This window comes from Amphiura filiformis, chromosome 18 (genome assembly GCF_039555335.1).
Source record: "Amphiura filiformis chromosome 18, Afil_fr2py, whole genome shotgun sequence".
NCBI classification, from domain to species: Eukaryota; Metazoa; Echinodermata; class Ophiuroidea; order Amphilepidida; family Amphiuridae; genus Amphiura; species Amphiura filiformis.
Genome location: NC_092645.1, coordinates 52,858,167 through 52,885,122, shown reverse-complemented (window position 1 = coordinate 52,885,122; position 26,956 = coordinate 52,858,167). Strand labels below are relative to the sequence as shown.

Below are 26,956 nucleotides of genomic sequence, written 5' to 3'. Positions count from 1 at the left end.
GACAGTGTCATCATTGTGGCATGGGATGTTTGAGAGTCATTGTCCATGTTGTCCATGAAGATTTGGGGGTAGCCAGTCGAGCATGTAATTCTCAAAGTCATAGCATGACATAAATAACACAGCTAGCTTTAACTTGCTTAAAAGTTGAAGTCTACTACAGTTTTTACTTACTGCTTAAGCTTAAAGCCACATTATAACATTTGCTGAGGAGAGCGCCCTCAAAAAAATTTAAATTCTGGTTTTTACACGATTGTAATGTACTTTAGTCAATAAAGATATTCTGCAAAGATCACGACTTTAGGTGCTGTAGTTTTGTCAAAATCCGAGATTTTGAATAAAACGCTGCAACCGTCGTTTTATTATTACGATGGGAATATTAGTCGAATGCACAGTACCTACACGGCGTGCGGGATACACATACACACACACCCCAGGATCGTACCGTATTACAACTGCAGCCTGGAGTAACATGCATTGGCGGTAGTAGTAAATTCCAATTTTCTATGTTTTGCCTCACTTGTTCGGCTCAAAATTAAAAGGGGACATATCTGACAGTAACAGCTAACATTTTATGGAAAATAAATACTAATCTCTTTTTACAGAAATGTTATAATATGGCTTTAACTGCTGTTTTTGGGATGGTATCATACCAACTTCACCTCCAGTAGGTTCCTCAATAACTGATAAGTCTTTCAGTTGAATACTCTTGCACTTACATTGCAAATGTTAGTTACAAAAACTGAAATGAACTCAGCACATGTGAACAACACGGTCCCAGGAGGGTGAGAGTTCATAGGGCAATGTCGGGAACTACGTCACGCTATTGTTCGACCTAGGCTACATCATTTTTAACGCATACGTGTTCGTCAATACAGTTTTAGTCTCCTCCACCTTCGCAACACGGTATGTAGAGTGACTGGAATCACACTGACGGTGGAGGAGAATACTAGCTGGACGGTTTAATTCTTTAAGCATATATAATACTTGAACAATCACCGTCATTTGATCGATTTACTACAGAATATATTGTATGCTCAAAATATAATTTAAAAATTGTAAACCTGTTAACTTATATATTTGTGTACTAAAGTATAACGACACGTGAATAACATCATGTTGGAACAAAATGACCGCTAATCCGCCTATTGTCTAGACCTAGGCTACATCTTCCGGTTTGGTTACGTCATTTCGGATCCCATTTGTCCATTATTCCTGACGGTCCTCTGTCGGCGCCATTTTTATCTCCGCTATATCCAGCCTGTCACCAATTAAGCATGTCTCCCAATTAGCTGGCCGGGAATCGTTCGATGTTCATACAGTGTTCAAAACGAGTACACTAAATGTTCACGGGAATGTTCACGTTTGAACACCTGTTCAACATGAAGTGTTCAAAATTATAACAAAACTTTTTGCATCAAGCCCCCCCCCCTAACAAGTGTTTGTGAACGGTCCCTAAAATGCAAGAAAAGATGTCTACAGAAAAGTTGATGGCATAAGCAGAAACTATTCGAGACCAGACTACTGTAGACAAAATGGATGGCGGCAATTTTAAGAAACTGGTGAACCCTATAATTGTAGGTTTAGAGACTGAAAATGAGGAACTAAAGGAAACAATAAATGAGGTGAAAAAGACAGAGAAGATTGAAACATTCCAGGATGGGGGATACATCCTGGGAGATACAGCACCGCCGAAAGATTTGGTGTGATCATAATCTACTTATGCCCACGGCGTGCCCACTCACCGTGTTCCACACGTAATAAAAGCCCCAGTAAACACAACAACGTTTTAAATGTCGTTTAAAACGTTTTTAATGTCGGGTTACATAAAGGTCATGAAAACGTTTTAAAACGTTTTGTACGAAAACACACTGCAACAATATATTTTGGAAACATCATGTTAAAATATTTGCAGTAAGTTATCAACAAATATTTTTTAATGTTATGTAAACGTTTTATACCCTTTATATAACCCGACATTTAAACGTTTTCTGACAACCTTTTATAACCTTTTGCGAATGATGTCGAAAATGTTTTGTGTTTGCTGGGGCAGTGTTGAAGCACATAAATAAAGAGCACACTCCGTCGGCAGAGTGCTACACTATCGTAAGTGCAGTTTGGACAGTTTTACAGGAGGAGCATTTTTGTGTTTAGCGTAGCCGTTTGTTTCCAAGTAGCCATAAAATTACATGGGAATGTAAAGCAATTTGATTTTAATAATATAAACTATATAAATGGTGTTAAAGTTAATAAATCGATGAATTATTTACTGATTTAGATGTCGTAAGTGCCACATACGATAGTGTTACACTCAAATAGAAATGAGTGTAGAGTGCAACACTATCGTATGTGCCACATACGATAGTGTTGCACTCAAATATAAATAAGTGTAGAGTGCAACACTATCGTATGTGCCACATACGATAGTGTAGCATGCATTGCTAAATTAAGATATGCATAATATCGGCTCAAATATCCAATATTTTGTCATTTTATGTTTGTTAACAAGTGTTAATTTATTTTGGCACATAATATTTACAATAGCAAGACACCTTTTGCCGTAATGTTATCTCTCAAGATTAATTACTGAATCTAAAACTAAAAACACTGGATTTATCGTCTCTATTACCAGTCATGGGAGCTATGAACTTAGTCAGCATGGCGACAACGCATACAGCCGTCAGCGTCACAGCCAGTGATGTGTTAGAGACTGTTTTGCACTTACAATGGTGTAGCATTCCGTGATTTTGTTGTTTAGGCCCAATAAAGTAGCGTATGTGGCACATACGATGCATGGTCTTGCAGCAAATGAAAAACAAAATTAGCGTGCAAGACTATCGTAAGTGGCACATACGATAGTCTTGCATGCATTAATTAAAATTGCATTGCACTTACGATATTTTATTTTATTAATTAAAAAATAATTAAGCATTTTTGAAACTTAAAACCTGGTTTAAAATGTGCGTTTTGATATGGCCTTCCATAATTCGTCAAAATCTCATTTTGGCCAAAAATGTCACTTACGATAGTGTAGCACTCTGGCGACGACTCATGGCCCACGTCTCACATCGGTAAAAAGGGTGTAGATTAAGAGTCATTATTTCAGGTAACCTCATTTGGAATTATCCCTTCCTGTGTGGAAGATTAAGGGCATTTCCTCTATAGGGGCGTATGGATTTCAACTCGAATAGCCTAATCATGAGAATGTCAGTAGTTTGTTTAAAATATGCAAGTACTATATCTTAGAAGAGGGTGTTATTTTTTTTCATATTAAATTACCTTAAGGGATCCAGAATGAGCGTTTATTGCGTTTCGACAGAGCACCTCAGACGTATCGAATTGCATTCTGAATACGAAGCATGTCTTTCTGATATCAAATAATTTTCATTTTTGAAAATCACAATATAATACAAATTTTATGACAAATTATAAAAATTTGATATTTTCAAAATATCAAATTTTTGATATATAAAGTCCTCGAAGTAAATTATATAAATCTAATGATATATTCTTAAAGTGTATGTAGCTGGGAGGAAAAGCCGACGGTCAATTGAAAATTTTGACATTTCATATTGAAGATATGGATTTTTTTCCCAAAAAGACCTAATTTTTTTCGGTGTTTTGGAAAAAAATCCATATCTTCAATACGAAAGGTCAAAATTTTCAATTGATCGTCGGCTTTTCATCCCACCTACATACACTTTAAGTATAAATCATCAGATTTATAAAGTTTACTTCGAGTACTGTTAAATATCAAAAATATCAATTTTAATGATTTGCCATAAAATGTGTATTAAATTGCGAATTTAAAAAAATCTAAATTATTTGATATCAGAAAGACATTCTCCGTATTCAGAATGCAATTCGATATGTCTGATGTGCTCTAATGTCCCAAAATAAATACTGTCCAAACGTTCATACCCCAGCCCTTAAAGGAACACTCCGGCTATCATAACATTATGCCTAGTGTTAGAAAAATAATTATCAAGCACGAATCACGTGGTTTTATTTAAAACAAACTCATATTGACCATAAAAACAAGAGAAACCAAAATTGCCTGTGGCAATGACGTCCCAGTAACACAATGAAGGCTTACTACAATTGAGCACAATTAACCATGACATCATTGCACATTATAATAAATAACATATTGCCGTAGGCAATTTCGGCGCGGGAATTTTGAATATCGCGTGTTGATAACCGGCTGTTTATATTCGTTTTAATGGTCAATGTGAGTTTGTTTGAAATAAATCTATGCGATTCGTGCTTAAGGCTACATGCTCTTTTTGGTTGAAATTTTTGGCGGGAAATAATCCCGCACAATTATTAAAGTAATCTTTTCCCACAACTAAATATCATAGTCAGGAAATTAATGATGCATCCGGTAGCTTAGATCATAACTTTCATATACTTTAGTTGCAATTATCCCAGAAAATTCTTGATTTGTTTTTACAGAGTCTTGAATTGACGAGGTTTATGATCAAAAAACCTCACTCGGTGTATTTTGAAATTCGAGGCCATAACTCTTCTCAAATTAGCCCCAAATCATAATTTATTATATACACGTGTAGCAAACACCAATGGGAATAATTGGACGTTGTTTGCGGAGCCTAAATTTGATTTGATTTTATTTCACAATATTTCTAGTGTGAAAATTTTGACCTGTCAATCCCTTTTCGGATTTCGCATTCAAATTCATTAAAATGTGATATTTCGAATTAATAATGAGTACGCTTACCTTTCTGCAACACTTCCCGGTACCATTGCGCATCTGGTGACAGCCAATATTTTGGCTGAAAACAGTCCCTTCCTATCATTTTTGAACAAAATATGCCTCGAAATTACGTACATGACACGTATATCTTAGCACAGCGAGGAAATGAAGAGAGCCATTTACGGTGGGGTAGGCTATTGGAAGCTATTATGGTACCAGGCATGTCAAGCAGATGCATACATAAGGGCGGTATATTCAAATGCTATTGTCTGGATCATTGAGTATCGATCGCGCAAGTAGGCTTATACACGTAGATGTGTGTTGTCGCTCCCCTGGTTTTGACATAAATTACAAGGACGTCTTGAATGACCCAGCGTTTTTATTATATTTATTAGAAAATTAATCGTCGTTTATTACGAGTCCTAAGAGTCATACCAGTTCAATTCATCAAAATTAATTTGTATTAAATGAAAAACAAACAGACAAGTAGAGTATGACTGTATTACTACCAAAATCTGCTTTTCAATACACTAGAAACGTATTGATATGTATATCTTTGAAAATCGTTAGACATTAACCACAGGTACCGCCGTGGCACAGTGGCATCGTTCACTGTTCAGCATCCATAGTGTATCGGCAGTGGTTCGAACCCTGGTGTTAATTTTAGTATTTTTTATTCTTTTTACTAATGCGCTGTGCCGTTTTTCAAACACGCCCCTGAATGAAATTCATGGGCAAGTACCCTTAATTGTTTTTCTAACATCTAAGGCATAATGTTGTGATTGCCGGGGTGTTCCTTTAAATATACCCAACTAAAAAGTATCTCATGTATTACCATGTGAATTATCAACCTGCAACTTTTGTTCATATTAATTAGGAGCATCGTCAAATTTCTCAAAGGGATGTGCGACGCCGGCTGAACAAAGCTCAGAGACTATGATTATTCTGACCGTTTTATTGACGGACTTTCCTGACAGGGGCGTAGCAAGAGCCTCGGAGGCCCCTTGTTCTATTTGTCGACAACTTCTTAGTATTATACCAATTAGCTATTCGAATCAATCACATTGCGCCAAAATTACGTCATACATACTTGGGCTGATAAAGGAGATGTTAAAAGGGCTCCACAGAGTCCGCACTGCTCCTTCTCCGTGGCCACCGAGACTCTTCCTACGCCATTCCCCATTTGAAATAAATTCTCTGTTGTACGAATACGATTTGTGTCAAAGTCACAGTATAAACTTTCACAAATTATACAAAGATCAAAGAATAGTCAATATGAAACGAGACAAAGAAAATGCAACGTCGTGGCTGGTGTTAGCTTCAGTTACGGGGCGCTGTTCCTACAGAATGGTCTCATGAAAAGTTTGAGCGTCTTATTACCAGATATCAAGGAGCAGTTTGCAACTGACACATGGGTCATTGGATGGTCTATATCATTTCTGTTTGGATTTGGAAGTGTTCTTGGTAAGCTTCTAGTATTATATAAATCAACTGACATCTGATTCAGTGACAGTGTGTTATTGAGACCACACATACAGTAAGCCAAAGAATTAAAGTACCAGTTGCGTTCACCCTGTATATCCTAAATAAAGACAAAATGTGTCAAAATTAAAACAAGCAGCCAATGCCTGTACTCTTTAGCTCTGATTTAAGACCTTATTTGTTAAAATTGGGGAATTAAAGAAACGGTGATCTAAAGCCTAATGAAGATACGAATTAAAAAAGTTGCATTTTTGCGTTCTAATCAATGAAAGTACGACGCTAGTTTTTCGTGCTAATCAATGAAAGCAAGGCGCTAGTTTCTCTTGTTCGCGAACGCTTTGTGGGGCATGCAATGGGGCAAACTGCAACTTTTAAATTTGCATCTTCCTTGGGTTTTTGGATCGCCGTTTCTTTATTTCTTTAACAATTTCAACGATTGAGGTCTTAAATTCGAGCTAAAAGATGCAGCTATTGGCTGTTTGTTCCAATTATAACATATCTGTCCTTTTAGGATATACAAGGGTGACGTAACTGGTACCTTAATTCTTTGGCTTACTGTATAGATGAGCTGACTTCTGACGTCAGTGCATGGCCGTATGCGCACACATCATCACAATTTCCATTGTTTTATGCCTGGCAGTATGTGCGCGCATCATATTTATTCAGGGCTCGTGTTTTTAAAACTCCCGCCACATCAAAATAAGGCTATTGAACAGTGTAGTGGTTATATTGGGTTCACTCAAGCATATCGATATACCAGCCCCTTGCCTTTGTTGAGGTCAACTCATCTATAGTAATATTACTTACTATAGAGTCGGTTATAGTGAGGGTGAGATCTTTGTTTTATGCATAGGACCCATGATTTGATTAATGTTTCTATTAAAAAGCACTTAATCTATCGATAATGCCACAAAACTGTGACTAAAAAATTAAAAACTAAAGGGACTCTCGCATAATTATATGTATATATATATGATCAAAATTGAAACCTATTTTCAAACCAAATTGGTTATAATACGAATTCTGAATTGTTAGCCTGTGTAACTTTTGTCTTTATGTTTATCAAAAAGAATGAGACTTTTGACTTTTTCCAGGTTTGGCTTCAAATACGTTGGTCAAGAGTCAATAGGTCAAGCTAGTCTCACTTTCTGCGGAACCACAGCAACGATAGGTCTATTAATTTGTGCGTGTGCTCCAAATCCTCCAACATTTCTTCTTGGAGTGAGTTTTGTCGGTAAGACTAATACACTATGGACCACGATGGCCTCATCCCAATGGCTTAGTTCAATAACCACAAATAAACAATCATAGTACAAAATTAATTTGACCTCAAGTTGCAGAGTATGAGTTTTTGTACCCAAATTGTCAGAGGTCATTCAATGAATGTGCATATGTATTTGGGTTAAATAACTGTGCCCTGGTAGATGGGCATGTTGTGGATCCTAGTGACAATAAGAAACCCAGATAGGAAACAATTCGATTTTCATAACAAGTTTTTAAATAAAATAATCGGTTTTGTGCGATTTTTGAGAGGAAATGCGACTCTAATGGACATTCTGAGGGAACCCAAGGGATGAACCCTCGGAGTTAAAAAAATAATTCGTAATCGCTCAAAAATTCATTAATTGTTTTTCCTTCTCTTTTTAGAGGAGAGGGGGCGCGAGGCTTGACTTATTCGATACGATTCAAGCTCCTTTACATGTAAAATGAGCCGATGGTAATTTTTTTTTAGGAATAAAAGGTAATACTTAGTAATATAGACGAACCCAACGAGCCAAGTCATGGTCAGGATTTGGTTGACCATTTTAGGGTCCCCGCATGCACCAAACAGGTGTTGTGTGTGCCCAATTGGGTGGATTAAACCCGCTTAAAATTCGATGTTAGATTATTTTGTGTTGTAAACTGTCATCATTCTTTTGTCTACGTGTAACACGGGTGATAGAATACAGTTTAAAATACCCTTCAAGGGCGCATCATTTCACATTTTAGGTGAGATAGCTGGGCCCCCGTCGCGGCTATGGCTGCCATTGAGGTGTAGGAATGCATGAAATTGGATTCGTCTATAGGTAAAATATACCATAGATAGTAAGAGACCGCCTGAAATGGATTATACATACTAATTGAAAATATTTATTGGTTTATCATTATTTTGCCATCTGACAGCTGTTCGAAGTCAAAATTTAAAACCAATAAAAATGTACATGTACATAACTGTTGCAGAGGAAACATGTAATTATTATTTCATTGATAATGGGTATACATGAATCGTCATTCCTTCGAGGTATCAAGTTCAACATTATGCACTCTTCATTTGATTGTCATTGTTGTTATTTTATAATTATATCATGTAAATTGAACTAACACTTCCACTATTTGGCACTTCACAATGTGACAGTAAAAGAAAGAAAAATGCAGATGTTTGTCGTCTGTGGCACATTTGATTTGGTCTTCGTATGGTCTTCGCAATATGAATATCAATATCTTGCACAAGCCATACCCAACGCTTGACCGTGTCTTTCATGCAGATTTGTGTTCAGACGTAATAGTTGCGTTTGCGTTAGCGTTGATGACCCGGAATTGCAAACGTGATCATTAATAACAAACTTCGGAAATTTTCGAATGAAAAACATGAAAAACGTTGTGGTGCAACAAGCGCGGAGCAAGCTCTTAGGATGCGTGTTACCGGCAAACAATACAAAACAGAAAAAAATGAAAAACATTTAAGGGTCTGCGGTTGAACAGAACAAAGAAAAAATACAAATAGGAAAAGACAAGACATTACAATAAGATGTAAACAAAAGTCAAAGAAAATTACTAGTTAAAAGTAACTTGCTCTAAAATGATCTTGAGTCCAGGCGGCGGATGACATGATCGAGCCGGCAACTCGTGAAACCGCCCGGCCGTATGGCATTTTCCATTATACTCGGTTAGTTTTGTGGGGTTCATTATCGAACCCCAACGGTTTTAGCTTATATTTATATTATTTATCAACATAGGCCTATTTGTTTGTGATATTTCAAGCGTTTTAAAATTTCAAAATAATCCCATTCAATTACACGGTTGACGATGAAAATTTACTGAATTTAGGGACTGCACGTCATACACCACCTGCTTGAGTCTTGAGATGGATACTCTATAAATAAGCTGAGCTGACGCTGTCGGTTGTTTAGAGGGTGTGCTGTGCAAAAGTGCCCCGGGTGCTCAAAAATTATATTGGTGCAAGTAAGAAGATAAAACGCAGGATTTTATCCAACTCACAAGTGTAAATTTGCAGAAACTTTTAGCTGGGATATTGCTGGGAACCTCCTGCTTTATTTCCATTGTTGTAATTGGTTTTTTATGACTCAACCCAAGTCAGTAACAAGGTCAAAAATAGCATTGTATGGTGATACTCCTTTATCTGGTATGAGTTCTGCATTTTACTTTGTAAAAACAGATGTAAACTGATCAGTCAGTGCTTCAGCAATATCCTAATCCAAGGGAGGTGGTATTGCAAGAGAATCTTTTTTTTAGAGACCGGACATAGGTCCAAAAAGGCTTAGGATTTGTGTCAAGGATTGGCACACTTGTTGAGAAAGTAAATTGCTATTAAAATGATGTTTAAAGGAGCTTCTGGATTTTAGATGGAAATGGGAATGGAGTTTCATTTGTTAACCCCATGCACTTAAATTGAGTTGGCTGGAAGATTATATATAGAACGAGCACGAGGCGGATAGAAATTATGTACGCGCCTTGTGTTATGACTATGAATTGTAGTACTATATTGAAAATACGATTATGAAAATCATCGTTCATCCAGGCTCACTGATTTTAGCGCTATAGTTGTCAAAAAGTGCAGGAAGCAAGCAATTGTGAGCTTTGAACATGAAGATAGCATTATAAAGGTCATTGGTATCATCCAGATGAAGGGTTTTAAGATTGGCAAACAAAGGCCCAGTATGTGCTCAAAAATCAGAGGGTTAGGCGAGAAGACGCAGCTCGACCCCAAGCAATATTACAATAACTCAGATGGGGGCACAATGGTGTCATAGAGTGACTTCAGGATGACAGTTGGAAGGACATAACGAAGCTTAGATAAAATACCCGCCACTTCGGGCAACTTTGCTTGAGATGTATGAAAGATGATCAGCCCATGTTTGTTTATCAACGATGATGACACCCAAGAAGTGTGTATGAGAAACTTGATCAATAACTATTTTGGCAATGCGAATATCAAGAACAGCAGAAAGTTTATTCTTCATAGCTTTGGGGGTGAAAAGCATTAACGAAGTTTTATTAAGGAAAGCTTTTTGGCATTAAACCATGAAGCAACTTTATCTAACTATGTGTTCATGGTTGCGACCAGACAATTAATATCAAGATGAGAGAAGAAGATATTTGTGTCATCTGCAAAAAAATAGCAAAGAACGCTTGAAGGATACATGGGGAAGATCATTAATATAAAGAAGAAATAGCAAAGGACCCAGGATAGAGCCCAGAGACATGCCACAAGTGATAGGGAGATATGATGAAAGGCGGGAGTTGAAATTCACGCCCTGTTGACGGTTATTCAAATAATTTTCAAACCAAGTCAAGGTGAGACCTCTTATCCCGTAAGTACTAAGCTGCCTGAGAAGGATATCATGGTTGATCGTGTCAAAAGCCTTTGACAGATCAAGAAGCTGCCGACAGTTGCAATTTTTCTATCCAAGGAATTATAAACAGTTTGGGTAAGATGGGCGATGACCATATCAGTAGAATGATTAGCGTGAAAGCCGAATTGGTTATTGTGAAGGAGACTGTAGCAAGACAAGTAATTATATACATGATAGAGGCGATTGTAAACGAGCCGTTCCAGTATCTGGGAAAAATAATGTAGGACGGAGATGGGCCGGTAATTTGAGAATGTATAAGGGTCGACTTTCTTGCAAATTGGAATGACTTTGGCGATTTTCAGTTTGCCGGGCACAATACTAGACTGAAGAGACATGTTGAAGATGTGGGATAATGGCAGAGCAAGGAGGTGGATAACTTGCTTGAAGACCATAGGGTTTATGTCATCAAGTCCAGCACTTCCAAGTTTAAGTTTAGCAAAAACTTTCTGTATTTCCTCTGGATCTGTTGCGATAAAAAAGAGAGAATTTAATATGTTTTTAAGAATGCAGATGACGATTGTTTTAATACATGATAGTTAGGTCAAAAACCTCAATTTGGTGACCACTCTCTGGCTAGTAAGGTTTGACGATTGATTCGACTTCTATGGACCATTTAGAAAAAATAGCCCGCATGTCCCTCGCGAAAATCCCGGCATTTTTCGCTAGAGGCCAAAATCCAAAATGGCCGCCGCCACCCTTTTGAAAATTTAAGTTTTGAACCAGACCATCGAGCACCTATAATCATGCACAAAGACACTTTTTCGTATATTATTATGTCGAGTACAAGGATTCCGATTCTGACATTAGTTTGACATTACGGCATCATTTTCACCCAGAAATCCGGGATTTTCGCGAGGGACATGGGGGCTATTTTTTTTCTAAATGGTTTCCGATGCTTTTGTGTCATTCTCAACTTTTCTAATATTAAATGCATCTATAGACCACTTGACATTACTGTTTATCAACAAAGGTGAGGGACTCATCTATCGATATGCTTGAACGAGCCGTTATACTGTTCAATGGCTTTCTTGTATTATATGAAATGTGGCGGGCGATTTAAAATGCACGTGCCCTTAGCAAACCACGATGCGTACGCACACTGCAGGGCAAAGAACAATGGAAATTGCCATAATGCGCGCGCATACTGCTGGGCAATGACGTCACATGCCAAGTGGTCTATTATTGTCAAAATTGGTGGCGCTATTTAGTTACTGGAAATTACTCTTTCAAGCTTTTAATACAAACTCCTTTTATTGTTTGATAAAATATGTTTATAAAATTTCCTTGTTGGTTGTTTCACCTATTCCAGCTGTTTTATTGGCAGTATTGATCACCTACACCTTGCAAATAAAGAAATATGATTTAGGATAAATAGCGCCATCTATAGTTTGCATTAAGTTAATAATGAAGCTAATTCTATATACATCAAACAACCGTGTAGGAGCGTAACACTCCTGAAGTGATCCATGGCTTGCGGACTTCATTCATTTTCATCATTTTCGAATCGAATTAAAAAGATTGCTTAGTACGTCATGGAATTGTGTTATGCCAGATCAGCATTCTCGGTATCATAAACGAGAGACCAATCAATCTGGCTCAAATCATATGCAAAATTAGCAATCGATGGACTAACATGAAAGAAAATGATTTTCCGAGATCACCCACCACGAATTGCAACAGAATCTATTTCATATGCGTCCATCTTCCAAAAGCTCACACAAAATCACATCAAAAGTCCCGAAAATCCAAAAAGTGGAACAGTGCCTAATTTGCATATATTCAAAATGGCCGCTTATGCACGGGTGAAATTTCAGAGTTGGTCAAATCTTGTTAAAAAACATACCAATGAATTTCTTCCGTCATAAGGATTTCGAAAAAGTATAGTTCGTATCTCCGATATAAAGTTCTTGACTTATAGGGGTAAAGGTCAAATGTCAAAATTTAGGATTCCACAGGGGACACAAATTTAAAAATTCTCTGATTTTAATTTTTAAGAAAAATGGGCTCAGATTTCTAACCTTGGTAACATGGCCAAAAAGATCAAAATCCATTGAGCCCTGTTGACCTTGACATATTTTATGATGTTAGCTAAGTAACAAAACATCCACAACAATGCAAATGCTTTATTTTTAATTCATTTTTACCAAAGGAACAATTTGACCGATTGAATGAAAGTTTGAGCTGTTTTCAATCGTGGACATCTGTGGACCCCAAAATTTGACCTTTGACCTCCTTACCAAAAACTGAAGAACTGTATGTTGGATACAGGTCAAACTATACTTTTAGATGGTTACAAATTTATCTAAAACCATGCTAAATGTTATTTTCTCTCCAAAGTTGAATATTTCAAAAACTCATTAATTCAAAAAGTGACAACAAGTGACAGTCAATCGTAGTGTGATAATAAAGAAACATTCTTGTTTCATTACAACCGGTTTTTCATAGCCAAAATTATAATACCGATATCCAAAAGTTTTGAAAACTAGCTGCGAATCACTTTCATACAACTTTTTTTAGTTTAACTTTCAAATATACCCGACAATTTCGGAGTCAAAATCTTTTCGGAGTCAGCGTACTTCTCTTTGGTGAGACCTCACCTTGAATATGCTGTGGCAGCATGGGATCCACACACAATCTGCAACAGTAAATCTCTGGATAGGGTGCAAAGACAAGCAGCCAGATTCTGCAAGAGAAGAAGGAACAGTCACAAGACTTCTAGAAGACCCCCAATGAGAAAAATCAAGAGATTGACCATGCTCTACAAAATACACAACAACCTTGTAGTCATCTCTCCAACATCTCATCTCAAGTTGAATACTAGAAATACCAGGGGCCATCAACAGAAATTTGTTGAACACAGGGCCAACAAAGAAATGTTCAAGAACTCCTTCTTCCCCAAAACAATAGCTGAATGGAACAAAATGCCAGCTTATATGATTAACTCTAAGACAGTGGAAGCCTTTCAAGTCAACGCAACAAAGCATTTCTCAAGTCACTAAATCTTCATGCGAGTCACCAGGTCATTTCAGTTGGTGTGATATGCACACAGTGCACCTAATTTACCGACTTAACGAAAAGAAGAAGAAGAAGAAGAAGAAAATTGGCCAAAAAAATCAGAGATTTTACTTTACTAGAAATATAGTCTAATCGTAAATTTTCTGAGTGTGGTTACAGGCTGTATATAGATGAGGTGACATGTGTTTACATTTGATACGCCCTCTGTTGGTTTGTGATCAAAACTGTCAGGCACAAAACACTAAAGTTTACATGGAAGAAGTTGATTTTTATTCATTAACTTTGGTTTCAAAGCAAATAATACAAAAAAATGGTATCAATCTTGTTTATAAATGCATCAAGCTATATACATAATATCACACAAAACTTCAAAGGTTTTTAAAAGTTGAGTTTAAAGAGATTTATGTGGTCTGTCATAGACACTTCTGTGTTATTTTGCCTGCTTTGAAACAACAGAGGGCGGTCTGAATGTAAACATGTGACATCATAGGTCACCTCATCTATAGGGACGGTTTATAGTAATTAGATATTTGTCAGTATGCGCAAGTTGGAAACAATAATTTGTTTATTCTTTTTTTTTAATAAAGGTTTTCTTAGCCTGCAAGTTGTCATCGCCTTAGGAGCCATACCAGACTATTTTGACACCCATTTTGACACCGCTGTAGCTACCTACAGTTGTGGAACTGGACTTGGGATCACAGTCATGCCTTTAGTTACTCAAATGTTACGAGAAATTTACGGTTGGCGAGGGACGTTGGTCTTGTTAAGTGGTCTTTGCGCGCATAGTATTCTATGTGGGGCAATCATGAAAATAGACAGTAAAAATGAGCAGGAGGCCATCAAAGACAAATCTGTAGACAAATCATCCTTTTTCTTCGAGCAGGAGGAGATTGAAGACCAATCTGTTGAAGAATCAGCCTTATTAACTAGTAAGAAACAACCAGATAGAACTGGATGCTGCAAGTCGATACCATCGTTCATAAAGTCTTTGTTGAACCTGACAGATTTATCACTTCTTACAGACATCCATTTTATTACTCAAGTTTTAATGCCATCATTCGTAATGGGCTATACATTTAATGGATGGCTTATATACATAGTCTCCTATATGCAGTTTCAAACGGTGCATCTATGAAAGAATCTTCTACAGTCGCTACTAGTGGGGGAATTGGAATTATATCAATAAGAATAGTCTTACCAGCTTTGCATAAAATATTTACCTCCAAACAACTCATATATGTGGCGTCCTTCTTATCAGCACTCTCCTTGGTTCTAACAACCCAATTCATCACGGTCGCTTGGATGGTTATGATGTCCGGGTGCTTTGGAATAAGTTGTGGCATTCTGGGAGGCGAGATTTTCTTGATGGTCAAGGACGTTACTGATGAATCGACGCATACCAGTGGAATAGCTTGGTCTACCTTATTTGACGGTTTAGGTACCATATCAAGTGGATTTCTTACAGGTAATATTTCATATAATACAGACTTGATATTTAGTATGGAATATTTTTTCGAAAAATATCAAGACTGGTCTGGAAGGGGTTTGCATAAACCGCACGGGCTAAATATTAATTGGGGTGCGTCGGGAGATAGTGTAAAATAATTGTTTGATAGAAAATGTGCTTTCCCTGAGTTTACATTATGGTTCTCATAATGTAGCGAATCTGCCTAAAATGGCGGATTTAGGGAGGCTGAATTTATGCAACTTTGTTCTGTTATCATCAAATTTATAGGGGTTTGAGGTGATATTTCCTAAACCTCGTCAGCAAATTGGCATTCATCACAGCTGAAATACACTTGCAATGTATCAATTTATTGAACATGGGAGGAGCTTAAAATATGGCTTTTAAAAGTGGTACGTACTCTGAAAGTTTGAATGGCCTCACTGAGGTCAAATGTTATAAACTTAAGGTACATATCAACTGCGCGGATTCTTGGTTGTCCAATGAACTCTCGCTCTTTCTCTGTGCACAGTAAGTTTATAACAATTGGCCCCAGGGGGCCATTTAAAATTTCTGAGTGCGTACCACTTTTCAGAGCCATATTTTTAAAGCTCCTCCCACTTTCAAAATTGGTAGATTACAAGTGCATTTCAGTTCTGAGGAATACTTATTGGTATTTATGTGCAGTAAATATCACCTCAAACCTCAATAAATTTGATAATATCAGAATAATGCTGCTCAAATTCAGAAATTTTAACCCCCACAAAATTCAAATTCAGTCTACATAAATCCGCCATTTTAGGCTAATTCACTACATCATGAGAACCATAATTTAAACTAATGGAAAGCACATTTTCTGTCAAAAAATACTTTACGCCATCTCCCGACACACCCCAATTAATATTTATCCCGTGCGGCTTATGCAGACCCCTTCCAAACCAGTCTTGGAATTTAGAGAAAAAATATTCCATACTAAATGTCAAGTCTGTATTAAAGAGAAATGAAGAGTTCAACCTTACCCATGTGGTACCATTAAAGCTTATAAAGGGTTTGGATAGCAACGTTTGCACAGTATTTTTCTGGGACATGAGAGCACACCAGACATATCGAATTGCATTCTGAATACTAGGAATGTCATTCTGATATCAAATAATTTTGATCTTTTTGAAATTCGCCATATAATACTAATTTTATGGCAAATTATTAAAATTTAATATATTTTTTAATTTGATATTTAAAAGTCTTCTAAGTAAGCTTTATAAATCTAATGATATGTACGTAAAGTATGTGTAGCTTGGAGGAAAGGCCGAAAATCATTGAAAATTCTGACCTTTCGTATTGAAAGTACACATTTTACCCAAAGTAAAAGTACCCAAAAAGACCAACAAATTTTAGGTCTTTTTGGAAAAAAAATGTGCATCTTCAATACGAAAGGTCAAAATTATTAAACGATCGCCGGCTTTTCCTACCAGCTACGCACACTGGAAGTGCATACCATTAGATTTATAAAGTTTACTGCGAGGACAGTTAAATATCAAAAATATCAATATTTTTATAATCTGTCATAAAATTGGTCTTATATCGCGAATTTCAAAAAATCTGAATTATTTTGCAAAATGCACATAAAGGGACTCGATCCCGGTCCGTCAGTGGAGCAATGGCAGAACCGCTACGCTAACATGCTTTCCTTCAATACACATTTTAAAGAAGAAACGTAGGGAGTACATTCCCCCACTGGAACATATTCATATGGAAAGGTTTCTATGCAAAAACTATTCTCTTATAAACCATCATGCGCACAGTTTCCACCTCGATACACACATTTTCGTCCAAGAGCTCTCACGCAAGCAGTGAATTATCTCCGTACAGTCTTTGATTACACTACACGGTTGATTGCATAGCAATGTAAGAGCTGTGGACCTTCTAGCTGAAAATGGGCCTCTTTGATTGGTTTTTGTCGAAACCTCAAGTGTTTTATTCATCCAATCATATTTTGTTATTTCAAACGAAAGCTAACACTTCCCCGTAAAAACACTTTTCGTCACTAGGTCAACAGATAACGCAATTCAACTAATGTTATAGCAAGGCGAATGTGGACAATCTGTTACAAACTACCTATTCACGCATATTTTTTGACTAAAATGTAGGTTTTAAAAGTCAAAACCTCAAGTGTTCCTTACAATGTTTTTCAAATTGTATGTCATTAAATGAAAAAGCACACTTATATTGTTCATATACTCGCGTCACTAGAATGAGCAATGGCCAATTTTAGCCTGTTTTGTCATACGGTTGTAAATTCAATGAACTATGACTTTGCTAAAGAGCGCTTACAAATTGATATTCCTCTCAATGACATTGTCCTCCGACAATGTGGGATTATTTAGGAGAAATCAAAGTGTTGTTTTAGCATGCAATTGAATACTTTTGTGTTACTAAATGATAATTTTTATTATTTTCAGGTTGGTTGTTTGATATGACGGGAAGTTTCACTGCATCATTTACCATATTAGGTGTTATTTCCTTAATGACAGCGGCATCTTTCGGATTGGAGGAAATTAGGATTGGAATAATAAAGAGAGATAAACCCATTTGAAGATTTCAAACAGAAGAAAGAGAAAAAGAATAACAAGAACCAGTAGAAGATCATGTAGCAGAACGAGGAACACAAAGACAATGCTTTTAGCTCCCCCATTCCTGAAACAATTCCGAGCGGAGCACCCAAAAATAAATACCACTAATTGGGTTAAATCAAGTTGACTTGATATGCTCTTTAAAAAAAGCGCAGTGATTTATAGTGCGCTGCGCACAGGCTCAACGTCTAGACGTTGATCCACAAGCCTCGGCACACTTTACAGATTGTCGCTAACCACTACGACCCCCACATCATTACATAAAACAATAAACAACAATACAGGGAATAGGAGCAGACCCATATACGCCCCTTCTTGATTAAGTTCATCAGGACTGTAATATTCCATTAATTCAGCATTTTCTTCTATACAAGTCCAATTGAAACACTTACTGTATGGGACGTTTCAAGAGCTAAGGTCTGCTCTTTTCATCAGCCAGATGATGCACTGATCTGCTTGGGTTGCCAGTTGGCTTCTTGTTGGTATTGATTGAAGTAACACTGTCATCACCAGAAATCAATACATCACAAAGGTGGCTTAATTTGAATGTAAATGTAAAAAAAAACATTGGTTCGGCTATGGGAACCCCGGTTTCACGAATTGTGTCAAACTTATTTATGAAGTGGTTAGAACAACAGGTCATCCATACTTCTCCCCTAGACTGTAGACCAAAGTTATGGAAACGCTATGTTGATGACATTTTGGAAGTAATTCAGAAAGGATCGGTAGACAAGCTTACACAGCACCTCAACCAAGTAGACCCAACCAATAGTATCAAATTCACCCATGAGACACAGCAAGATAATCAGATTCCATTTCTTGACACGCTTATTGTGAAAAAACCAGACGGCTCAATTAAACTTCTTGTTTACCGGAAAAAGACAAACACCAACCAGTATCTTAACTTCCAATCCCATCATCCGCTACAGCACAAGCTAGGTGTGATAAGAACTTTACTAGACAGAATGAACAAGGTAGTAACAGAAGAGGGTGACAAAGAGGCTGAAAAATAGACAGTCCAAACAGCCCTCCAGAAATGTGGTTACCCTCAGTGGGCCTTTGAAAAAGTAGAAAGTGCCATAAAACAAAGGCAGGAACAAGTTAAACCAGCTAAAAAGGAAGATGATACCAACAGGAATAAAGGACTTGTTGTTATCCCTTAGGTTTGTCAGAAAAAGCACAGCGGATTTTCAAAAAACATAATATTGCCACAGCAATGAAGCCCATGACCACTCTGCGTAACATTCTGGTACATCCCAAGGACAAAAGAGAAAAGGATAAAATCACAGACTGTGTATATGAAATTCCATGCCAAGGTTGTGAAGGATGATATGTCACATGCAAGGCCTCTATAGGCTGGGAGGATAGCGCAATTCTAGCAACTGAAAATGTTAAGTATACAAGATGGGTCAAGGAATCCATTTGGATCCGGAGGCGGGGCACCCAATCTATGAACAGAGTTGATGGCACATTCAAAATAAGCCACCTTTATGATGTATTGATTTCTGGTGATGGCAGTGTTACTTCAATCAATACCAACAAGAAGCCAACTGGCAACCCAAGCAGATCAGTGCATCATCTGGCTGATGAAAAGAGCAGACCTTAGCTCTTGAAACGTCCCATACAGTAAGTGTTTCAATTGGACTTGTATAGAAGAAAATGCTGAATTAATGCCATATACGCCCCTTTCGCAGTCAGCTAAGAAGGGCACACCCTAGACATTCCACAATAGACCTTCGCAGCCAGGATCAGCTCCCTTAGTTTGGTGCGGGCAAAGGTACTAAAAATAAATCTTGTCCAGTGGAATTTCATGCTAACTCATTGTTTACACGAGAGCGTACTAACCACCGCTGGGGTTAATTTCGCAACCTCTCGCACCATTTTCGATTCAGCTAACTGACTGTTTATATTGAAATACAGAGGGACGCAGAATCGACCTCCCGGAGGGGGTTCTTCCTTGTTGAAGGTATACGGGGATGTGCCACGGTTTTGGGGTACCTTTTCAGCGATTTTGGTATATCGATGGGTGTGTTTTCAGTGGAGACCAATGCGCCCAACTGGGTGCATTTTGGAAAAGGTGCACTTAAAGCGCCCAATTATGGCAAATTTGGGTGCTTTTTCTTAAAAATTGGTATACTGATGGGTAGCAAAACCAGCAAAAAGTAGGTATAGAGAAAGTCAGCATCCGAAAGTCTGCGTGGCACACCCCCGTACAATTTTTTTCGAAGAACCCCCCGGGATCGACCTAGGACCTGGATTGGTCGATTCGGCGCCCTTCAAAACGGCGTAGGCCAGCAACTTTGATTTGATTTATGGTGTTTACATTATTTTGATGAAATAAATGTTTTAAAGAACATTTTCATATTATTTTTCTCCTCATTCCATACAGTGGCGTAAGGTGGGGCACCACGAATAGCTTTTCGAGAAAATCGGGTTTGATTTTATTTACTTGATGTTAAATTTCTGCAGTAAAATAGATTTTATCCTTCAGAAGAAATAAAGACACATTATTGGCAAATTGAAACAATAAGTACGTCAGCAATACGTCAGCATGGCCAGTAAAAACACCCAAAACACAACCTAATTATTACCCCATATTCAAAATTCCCGCGCCGAAATGATCTAAGTGCAATGACGTCATGGTTGCTTGTGCTCAATTGTTGTCAGTCTTCATTGTATTACTAGGACTCAGAACATTGGTTAAACATTTTAACCAACTTGGTTACAATTTTAACCAACTATGTATTCACAGGTGAACAGCCCAACAGTTGGTTATATTGTTGACCAACCTGGATTGGTTAACAATATAACCACAGGTTGGTTAAAAACATTAACCAACTACTGGTTAACATTACGGTAACCAACCAGTTGGGCAAAGCATTTTGGGCAAAATGGGCAAAATATAACCAATATTTGTTAAACACTATGAATGGGAAGTTCATTTCCAACAGTTGGTTATTGTTGTTCAGCCCAACAGTTGGTTATATTGTTGACCAACCTGGATTGGTTAACAATATAACCACAGGTTGATTAAAAACATTAACCAACTACTGGTTAACATTACGGTAACCAACCAGTTGGGCAAAGCATGTTGGGCAAAATGGGCAAAATATAACCAATATTTCTTAAACACTATGAATGCGAAGTTCATTTCATTGTTCATATTTTAACCAATATGTTGGTTAGTTCAGACTCGGGTCAAATGAGTACACAATGAATTTCAATTGGAGGCATTTGAAGGTAGGAAATTATATTATAAAGTACATCATTTTATCGAGTATAACACTTAGTTTAGCTGTGTGCGAGGCCGAGACTGTGAGCAAGACTTACAATGCTTTATCGACGACTACCACCACAACCGGTAAGCTTAACAGTTGGTTAAGGTTACCGGTTGTGGTGGTAGCTGTCGTGGATAAAGCATCGTAAGTCGTGTTCACAGTCTGGCCCCGCACACACTTAAACTATACCTGATAAAATGATATACAATATACTTTATAATATAATTTCCTACCTTCAAATGTCTCCAACATATCTTGAAGACCCCAATCCACAGCTTTGCAGCAAGCTACTCATCGGCCATCTTGTTTTCTGAAATGCATTTTTGCCCAGCACAATGACCAATCACAGTTCGCAAAGGAACATGTGACCATGGTTGGGCAAAACCATACTTTGCCCAATTTTATTGGCGGGAAAAGGATGTTCTTACCAAGGTTGGTTAACTTTTAACTAACATTGGTAATTTTGAACTCTGAATTCACCCAACCTGTGTAAATACCATATTGACAGGTTTGACCATCCATGTATTAAACTGTATTTTGCCCAACTTCAAGAATCTTAACCATTGTTGGGCATTTTTTAACCAACTGTTTTCAGCCCATTCATTTTTTATCCAATGTTCTGAGAGTGCTTAAGGGGTACTACACCCATTGCATTTTTTTTTGCATTTTTGCATTTTGTGAAGAAATTAAAAAAAGAAATTGGACAAAGTGGTATGCAAAATGAAGCGAAGGGGCAAATCTTCTTGTTCAATTGGTGGCATCGGTATCAATGAAGCGTACATGCTTCAAATGGTATAAGCCAAAAGGTGGTACATCACTGATGTTTTAAATTCACTTCATTTTGGAAAGCTTACTCTCAACGGATTTCGTTAAAATGTTGGATATGTGTTGCTAACACATTAGGGAAATAATGTTGATATGTAAAATGGGAGTAAGTGGTCCCTGATTTCTTTTATGACTTCATGAACTTGGTGCTCCACAATTATCAAAAAACGAACCGGTTAAAATGCTTCTATTTTCAATGTTGAGCTATATTTTGTATTTTGAACTTGCAACATTAATTCACTGAAACTTAATTAAGCCATAGGTAACAGGTTACCACAACCACACTACAGCAATGTTGAAAAAGATTGTATTTTTGTCACCTATACCACCATATTAGGTAGTTTTCTGTAAGCTTCATTTTTGTGATTTTGGTAACTATTTTATATTTATTTGCCCCATCCATCTCAACTAGGCAATCTAAATTGTACTCACCATTTACATCCCAAGGTATTTTAGTATATCCACCTCACACATTTCCATTATATATCCAGTAACAGACAAAATATCAAAATTGATGCCCCATTATGACATGTATGATATCACAGACTATCACATGTATTCAAAATTGATGCCTTAATTTGACCTGAACCAATTGACCTATAACCTGACCTTTGATGACCTTATAGCCTCTTTTAATCTCTTTTCCTAACAACGCATTATAAAAGAGACATACATGGTGTAGTATTAAATTGTCTATGTGGAAGAGATTAGGCCTATTTAATTTAATCAGTGTTATAATCAGTGAGTACATTTCTATAGATAGTATAACAAAGGATTTAATGTATTCTATTCATGTATTCTACTTGGACATGTTGAATAGAATAAATTATGGTTTGTTATGAAACACACATTTGAGTTACTAGGATACAGTAAACAAAAAATATATAGGGCTAAAATGATTTTCTAAAATGGTTTAAAAGCACTTTGTATGCAGAGATATTTTATAAGTTCAGGACATGAGGTGATGAACATATTTATATACTTCATAAATTTGCAACAAAAAAAAGAAGATGGGTACTGATGAAAATCAGGGTATTATACCCCCTTAAGGACGTCATTGCACTGGACAATACGCGGATTTAGGGTTTCTCTACCGGAAGTCAATTTGTGCCGAAATTTCTTCCCACAATGCAATATGCGTATTGCACAACAAAGAATATTGTTATGCAAAACGCTTATTGCATTGTGGGAAGGAATTTCGGCACAAATTGACTTCCGGTAGAGAAACCCTAAATCCGCGTATTGTTTGTTTGTTTTATTTCTTCTTTTGCATGGGTTACTCATTCAGTGGATGTTTTAAGGTATCCTCTGTTCTTCCATGAGGCCCAGGGGTCACATTAAAATATACATCAAAATACACATTAAAATATACATCAACATACATAAAAATAATTTAAGAAAATATTTAAATACATAGGATCCATACATAGGCAAACACAATCATGAACTTAAATTGGGCAAACTAACCCATATTTACAATTTTAAAATAAATAACCAACACAGCTCATCAAATTTAAATACAAAGCACTTTTATCAAAATTATAAAATTCAGAAATTGCAAGCAAAAAGCCAAACAAAACTTGGGGAATTTTTCAACAAAAGAAAAGATTCCAGAATTTCCAAAATACTGCATAAAAGGCATGTTTTTGAAACAAATAATCAAACAGTTTAAAGATTTGAGACGGCGCCCGGGAATTTTAAATATCGCGTGTTGAGAGACGGCTGTATTAATACGTTATTATGGTCAATATGAGTTTGTTTCAAATAAAACCACGTGATTCGTGCTTGATGATTAATTTGCTATCATACAGGGTGTCCCAAAAAAAAGAGGCCCCTCATTGCGCCCTCTTTTTCTCCTATTTCTTAAAAGTTGATAAAATATATTTTGATATGTAAAGAAACCTTTAATCGTTAGCTTTAATAAACCAAAACAATTATTTCAATCGGCTCACAACTTTTGAAGATATGCCCTTTTGAATAAATGTACCCGTTTTTCACTCTGTCCACGGATATCAAACAGAGTGGTTGGGATGGCTCATGCTGTGGAGTGGCCTGCACGATCACCAGACCTCACACCACTTGATTTTTTCCTTTGTGGCAAAATCCAAGATCTTCGCAAACGTATTACTGAATGCATTCGCAAGTATCCGGCGCACAAGGATGGTACGCAACGCAATTGATGCAATGAGGACCAGGGCTGAAACCTGTATTCGCCAAGGAGGCAACCAGGTAGAGGTCAGAGCAGCATAGTAAACTCACTTCAGAAAAACCAAATACAAACCAAACAGCCTTTTAGGGGCTACCTTTTATCCTAAAATGAGAAATGACTTATGTTGTGAATTATAAAAAAAGAAAGCAAAAAACAACAAAGTATGAAAGTAAGAAACATAATAAAACAAAAAGGCATAAATAACCAAGAAAAAAATAAGTAATTGCAAGTAAAGCAAAAGAAGTCCCATTCGGTATCCATTTTACCCACCAATTAATGACACTATTTAACAAAATCCATTGCCCAACCCACTGGTAAACCCCATTCCATATATAAAGTTATTTTATAAAGTTATCATTGAGGAATGTTTGATATTCATGCATGGTATGTGTACTCCTTTTCAACCTTTGAAGTAGCGAAACCTTTTCCGTGGACAGAGTGAAAAACGGGTACATTTCTTTAAAAGAGTATATCTTCAAAAGTTGTGAGCCGATTGATATAATTGTTTTGGTTTATTATAGCTAACGACTTAAGGTTTCTTTACATAGCAAAATATATTTGATCTACTTTTCAGAAATAGGAGAAAAAGAGGGCGCAATTAGGGGCCTCTTTTTTTTGGGACACCCTGTATAAGGCATAATGTTGTAATTGCCGGAGTCATCCTTTAACATTCTTTGCACTAAACTTTAATTAAAGTTTTTCTTTTCCAGCAATTCTTTTTCCATCTAGTTTTTTTTTTAAAGGATTAAATTTAGAAATTTGGGCAGACCTCCGCCGTGCCGTCCTAGACAGCTTTGTGATAAAAGCTGCCGAAAAGATTCAAATTCAAAATTGTCCCAAGGTTTTGTTTAAATAAAATCCACCACAAAATTCAAAATAGTGAATAGAATTGGAAAAAATGCAAGTATGCAATTTTTTTAAGTATTCAATTTAGACATTTGAACATCAGGCCCAAGCCATATTTTTTTTTTTGGGGGGGGCTGATTTTGAAAATGTGGACCTTTGTTGTTTTTTTCCCAAATTTGGACCTTTTTCGATTGGGGGCGGATTTGGACATTTTTTGAACAAAAAGGCATAAAAACCTTTACATGGTGTCCCAGAATGATTTATACCGGGAAAGATGAATTTTTCGAGGTATGAAGAGCATTACAATTGGTGGTATTGTTTTAATTTCTAAGATCTACATTATATTTAGTTTTCTTAGGATTTTAGATTTTAGAAATTGGACGTTTCTAATTAATAGAAGTTACAGGATATTGCGTAAAAATGGTGAATTCCAAGTTTTGACAAACAACCTATTTTAAAACCTTTTAAAAAGTTATTTTTAAAATGTTATGCAGGTATATTTGTTGCGTCCTGTTCTTACTTCTACTAAAAGGTCGATATCTATCGATTGTTTATGATGTACATACCCTCGTTTCATCTTTTCTGTTTCGGGAGCTCTATTGTTCAGAAACGAAAACGGAAGGGATTAAGTAGGATGGTGTGTAAGTTGACTTCATTGTTACGTTTGGGGCATCATGCTTCTCATTTGAAGAGGTAATAATAGGTGCTGTCAATCACACTTACATGTATGTCTGTCAATAAAGATTGGATAAGTCAATTATATGCAACACTGGCGTCTCAAGTGAGCAATCTTACTCATGTCAGTCATTTGATGGGCCTACATCAGGTCCGAACGCAAAGTTGGTGTCATTATGGTCCATATTACTATGACATTTAAAAAAGGACCCCTGCCTATTCTCCTCTCGCTTTCTTCTCTTTCTAGTCTGTCTGTCTCTCCCCCTCCCCAACTCTCTCCTGTGCCATCTTTTGAATTATGTGGATATCTGAATTATATTGGATGTTGTATTTCCTTTACCCTTCTCCCCCTCTCACTGTTTTAGCAGTAGGCCTATGATCAACGTGGAAAAATCAAAATAAACGGAATAAGCTCCTCCCTGCTCTGCTCGCCCCCCCCTCTCCTCTCCTCTCCTCTCCTCTCCTCTCCTCTCCTCTCCCCTCTCCTCTCCTCCTCTCCTCTCCTCTCCTCTCTCCTCCTCTCCTCTCCTCTCCTCCCTCCACCAGATCATCTCCTCGTCTCATCATCCCCACTCTCAAATAATATCAAGGGGGTGACACTAAATTCACGGTTGTTCTATTAGCAACGCAAAATCTATGAAAAATTCAGCTGGTTTACTAGCTAGAAAGTGAGGCCAGTTATCGATCCGTTATGAATAATTCATGTTCGACCCCTTGGATCATGTTAATTGAGTTTGGCAAATAACAACGTTGTTAGTTTTGCGAACTTTGCCTGTTCAATGAGAGTATAGCGCGCCCCAATACATCTGGGCACAAACCAGGCGAAAACGATCCAGTTTAATGAAATGGCGGACGGGTATTCCCATCAGGCACCAGTGATATTTTTTTCAAAGAAAGTCTACTAATTTAATATGAAATGACATTTTGCAATAGCAAAGTCAAAATTAGGACTTGCTGTCAATAATATGAAGGAAATATGTGACGTGAAATGCAAGTATAGTAGGCCTATTTAAGTTATAATAACCTTTGATACCCGACCTGACCTTCCATCATGGCGCCCTATTCGTCTTATGTATTTCTATTATGCTCTCAAGTAAAATAAAATACCAATATGCACTGAGCAGACAGAATGTTAAGCGCGCTTCAGACTCCGTATTGTACGTACAATATTGTATGTACAATACTTTTCGTGACGTCAAAAAGTATT

The 26,956-nt window shown here is 37.0% G+C and overlaps 1 protein-coding gene across 1 annotated transcript; it reads left to right on the top strand.

Moving 5' to 3' along the window:
* Nucleotides 1-18,533: 18,533 nt before the first annotated feature.
* LOC140139222 (uncharacterized) lies at nucleotides 18,534-18,929 on the top strand. Its single transcript, XM_072161002.1, has one exon. The coding sequence runs from the start codon at nucleotides 18,534-18,536 to the stop codon at nucleotides 18,927-18,929; it is 396 nt and encodes a 131-aa protein (XP_072017103.1).
* Nucleotides 18,930-26,956: the final 8,027 nt, after the last annotated feature.

Excerpts from the sequence above, each read along its gene's own strand:
- LOC140139222 (XM_072161002.1), top strand. The coding sequence starts at position 18,534 with ATGAAGTGGTTAGAACAACAGGTCATCCATACTTCTCCCCTAGACTGT.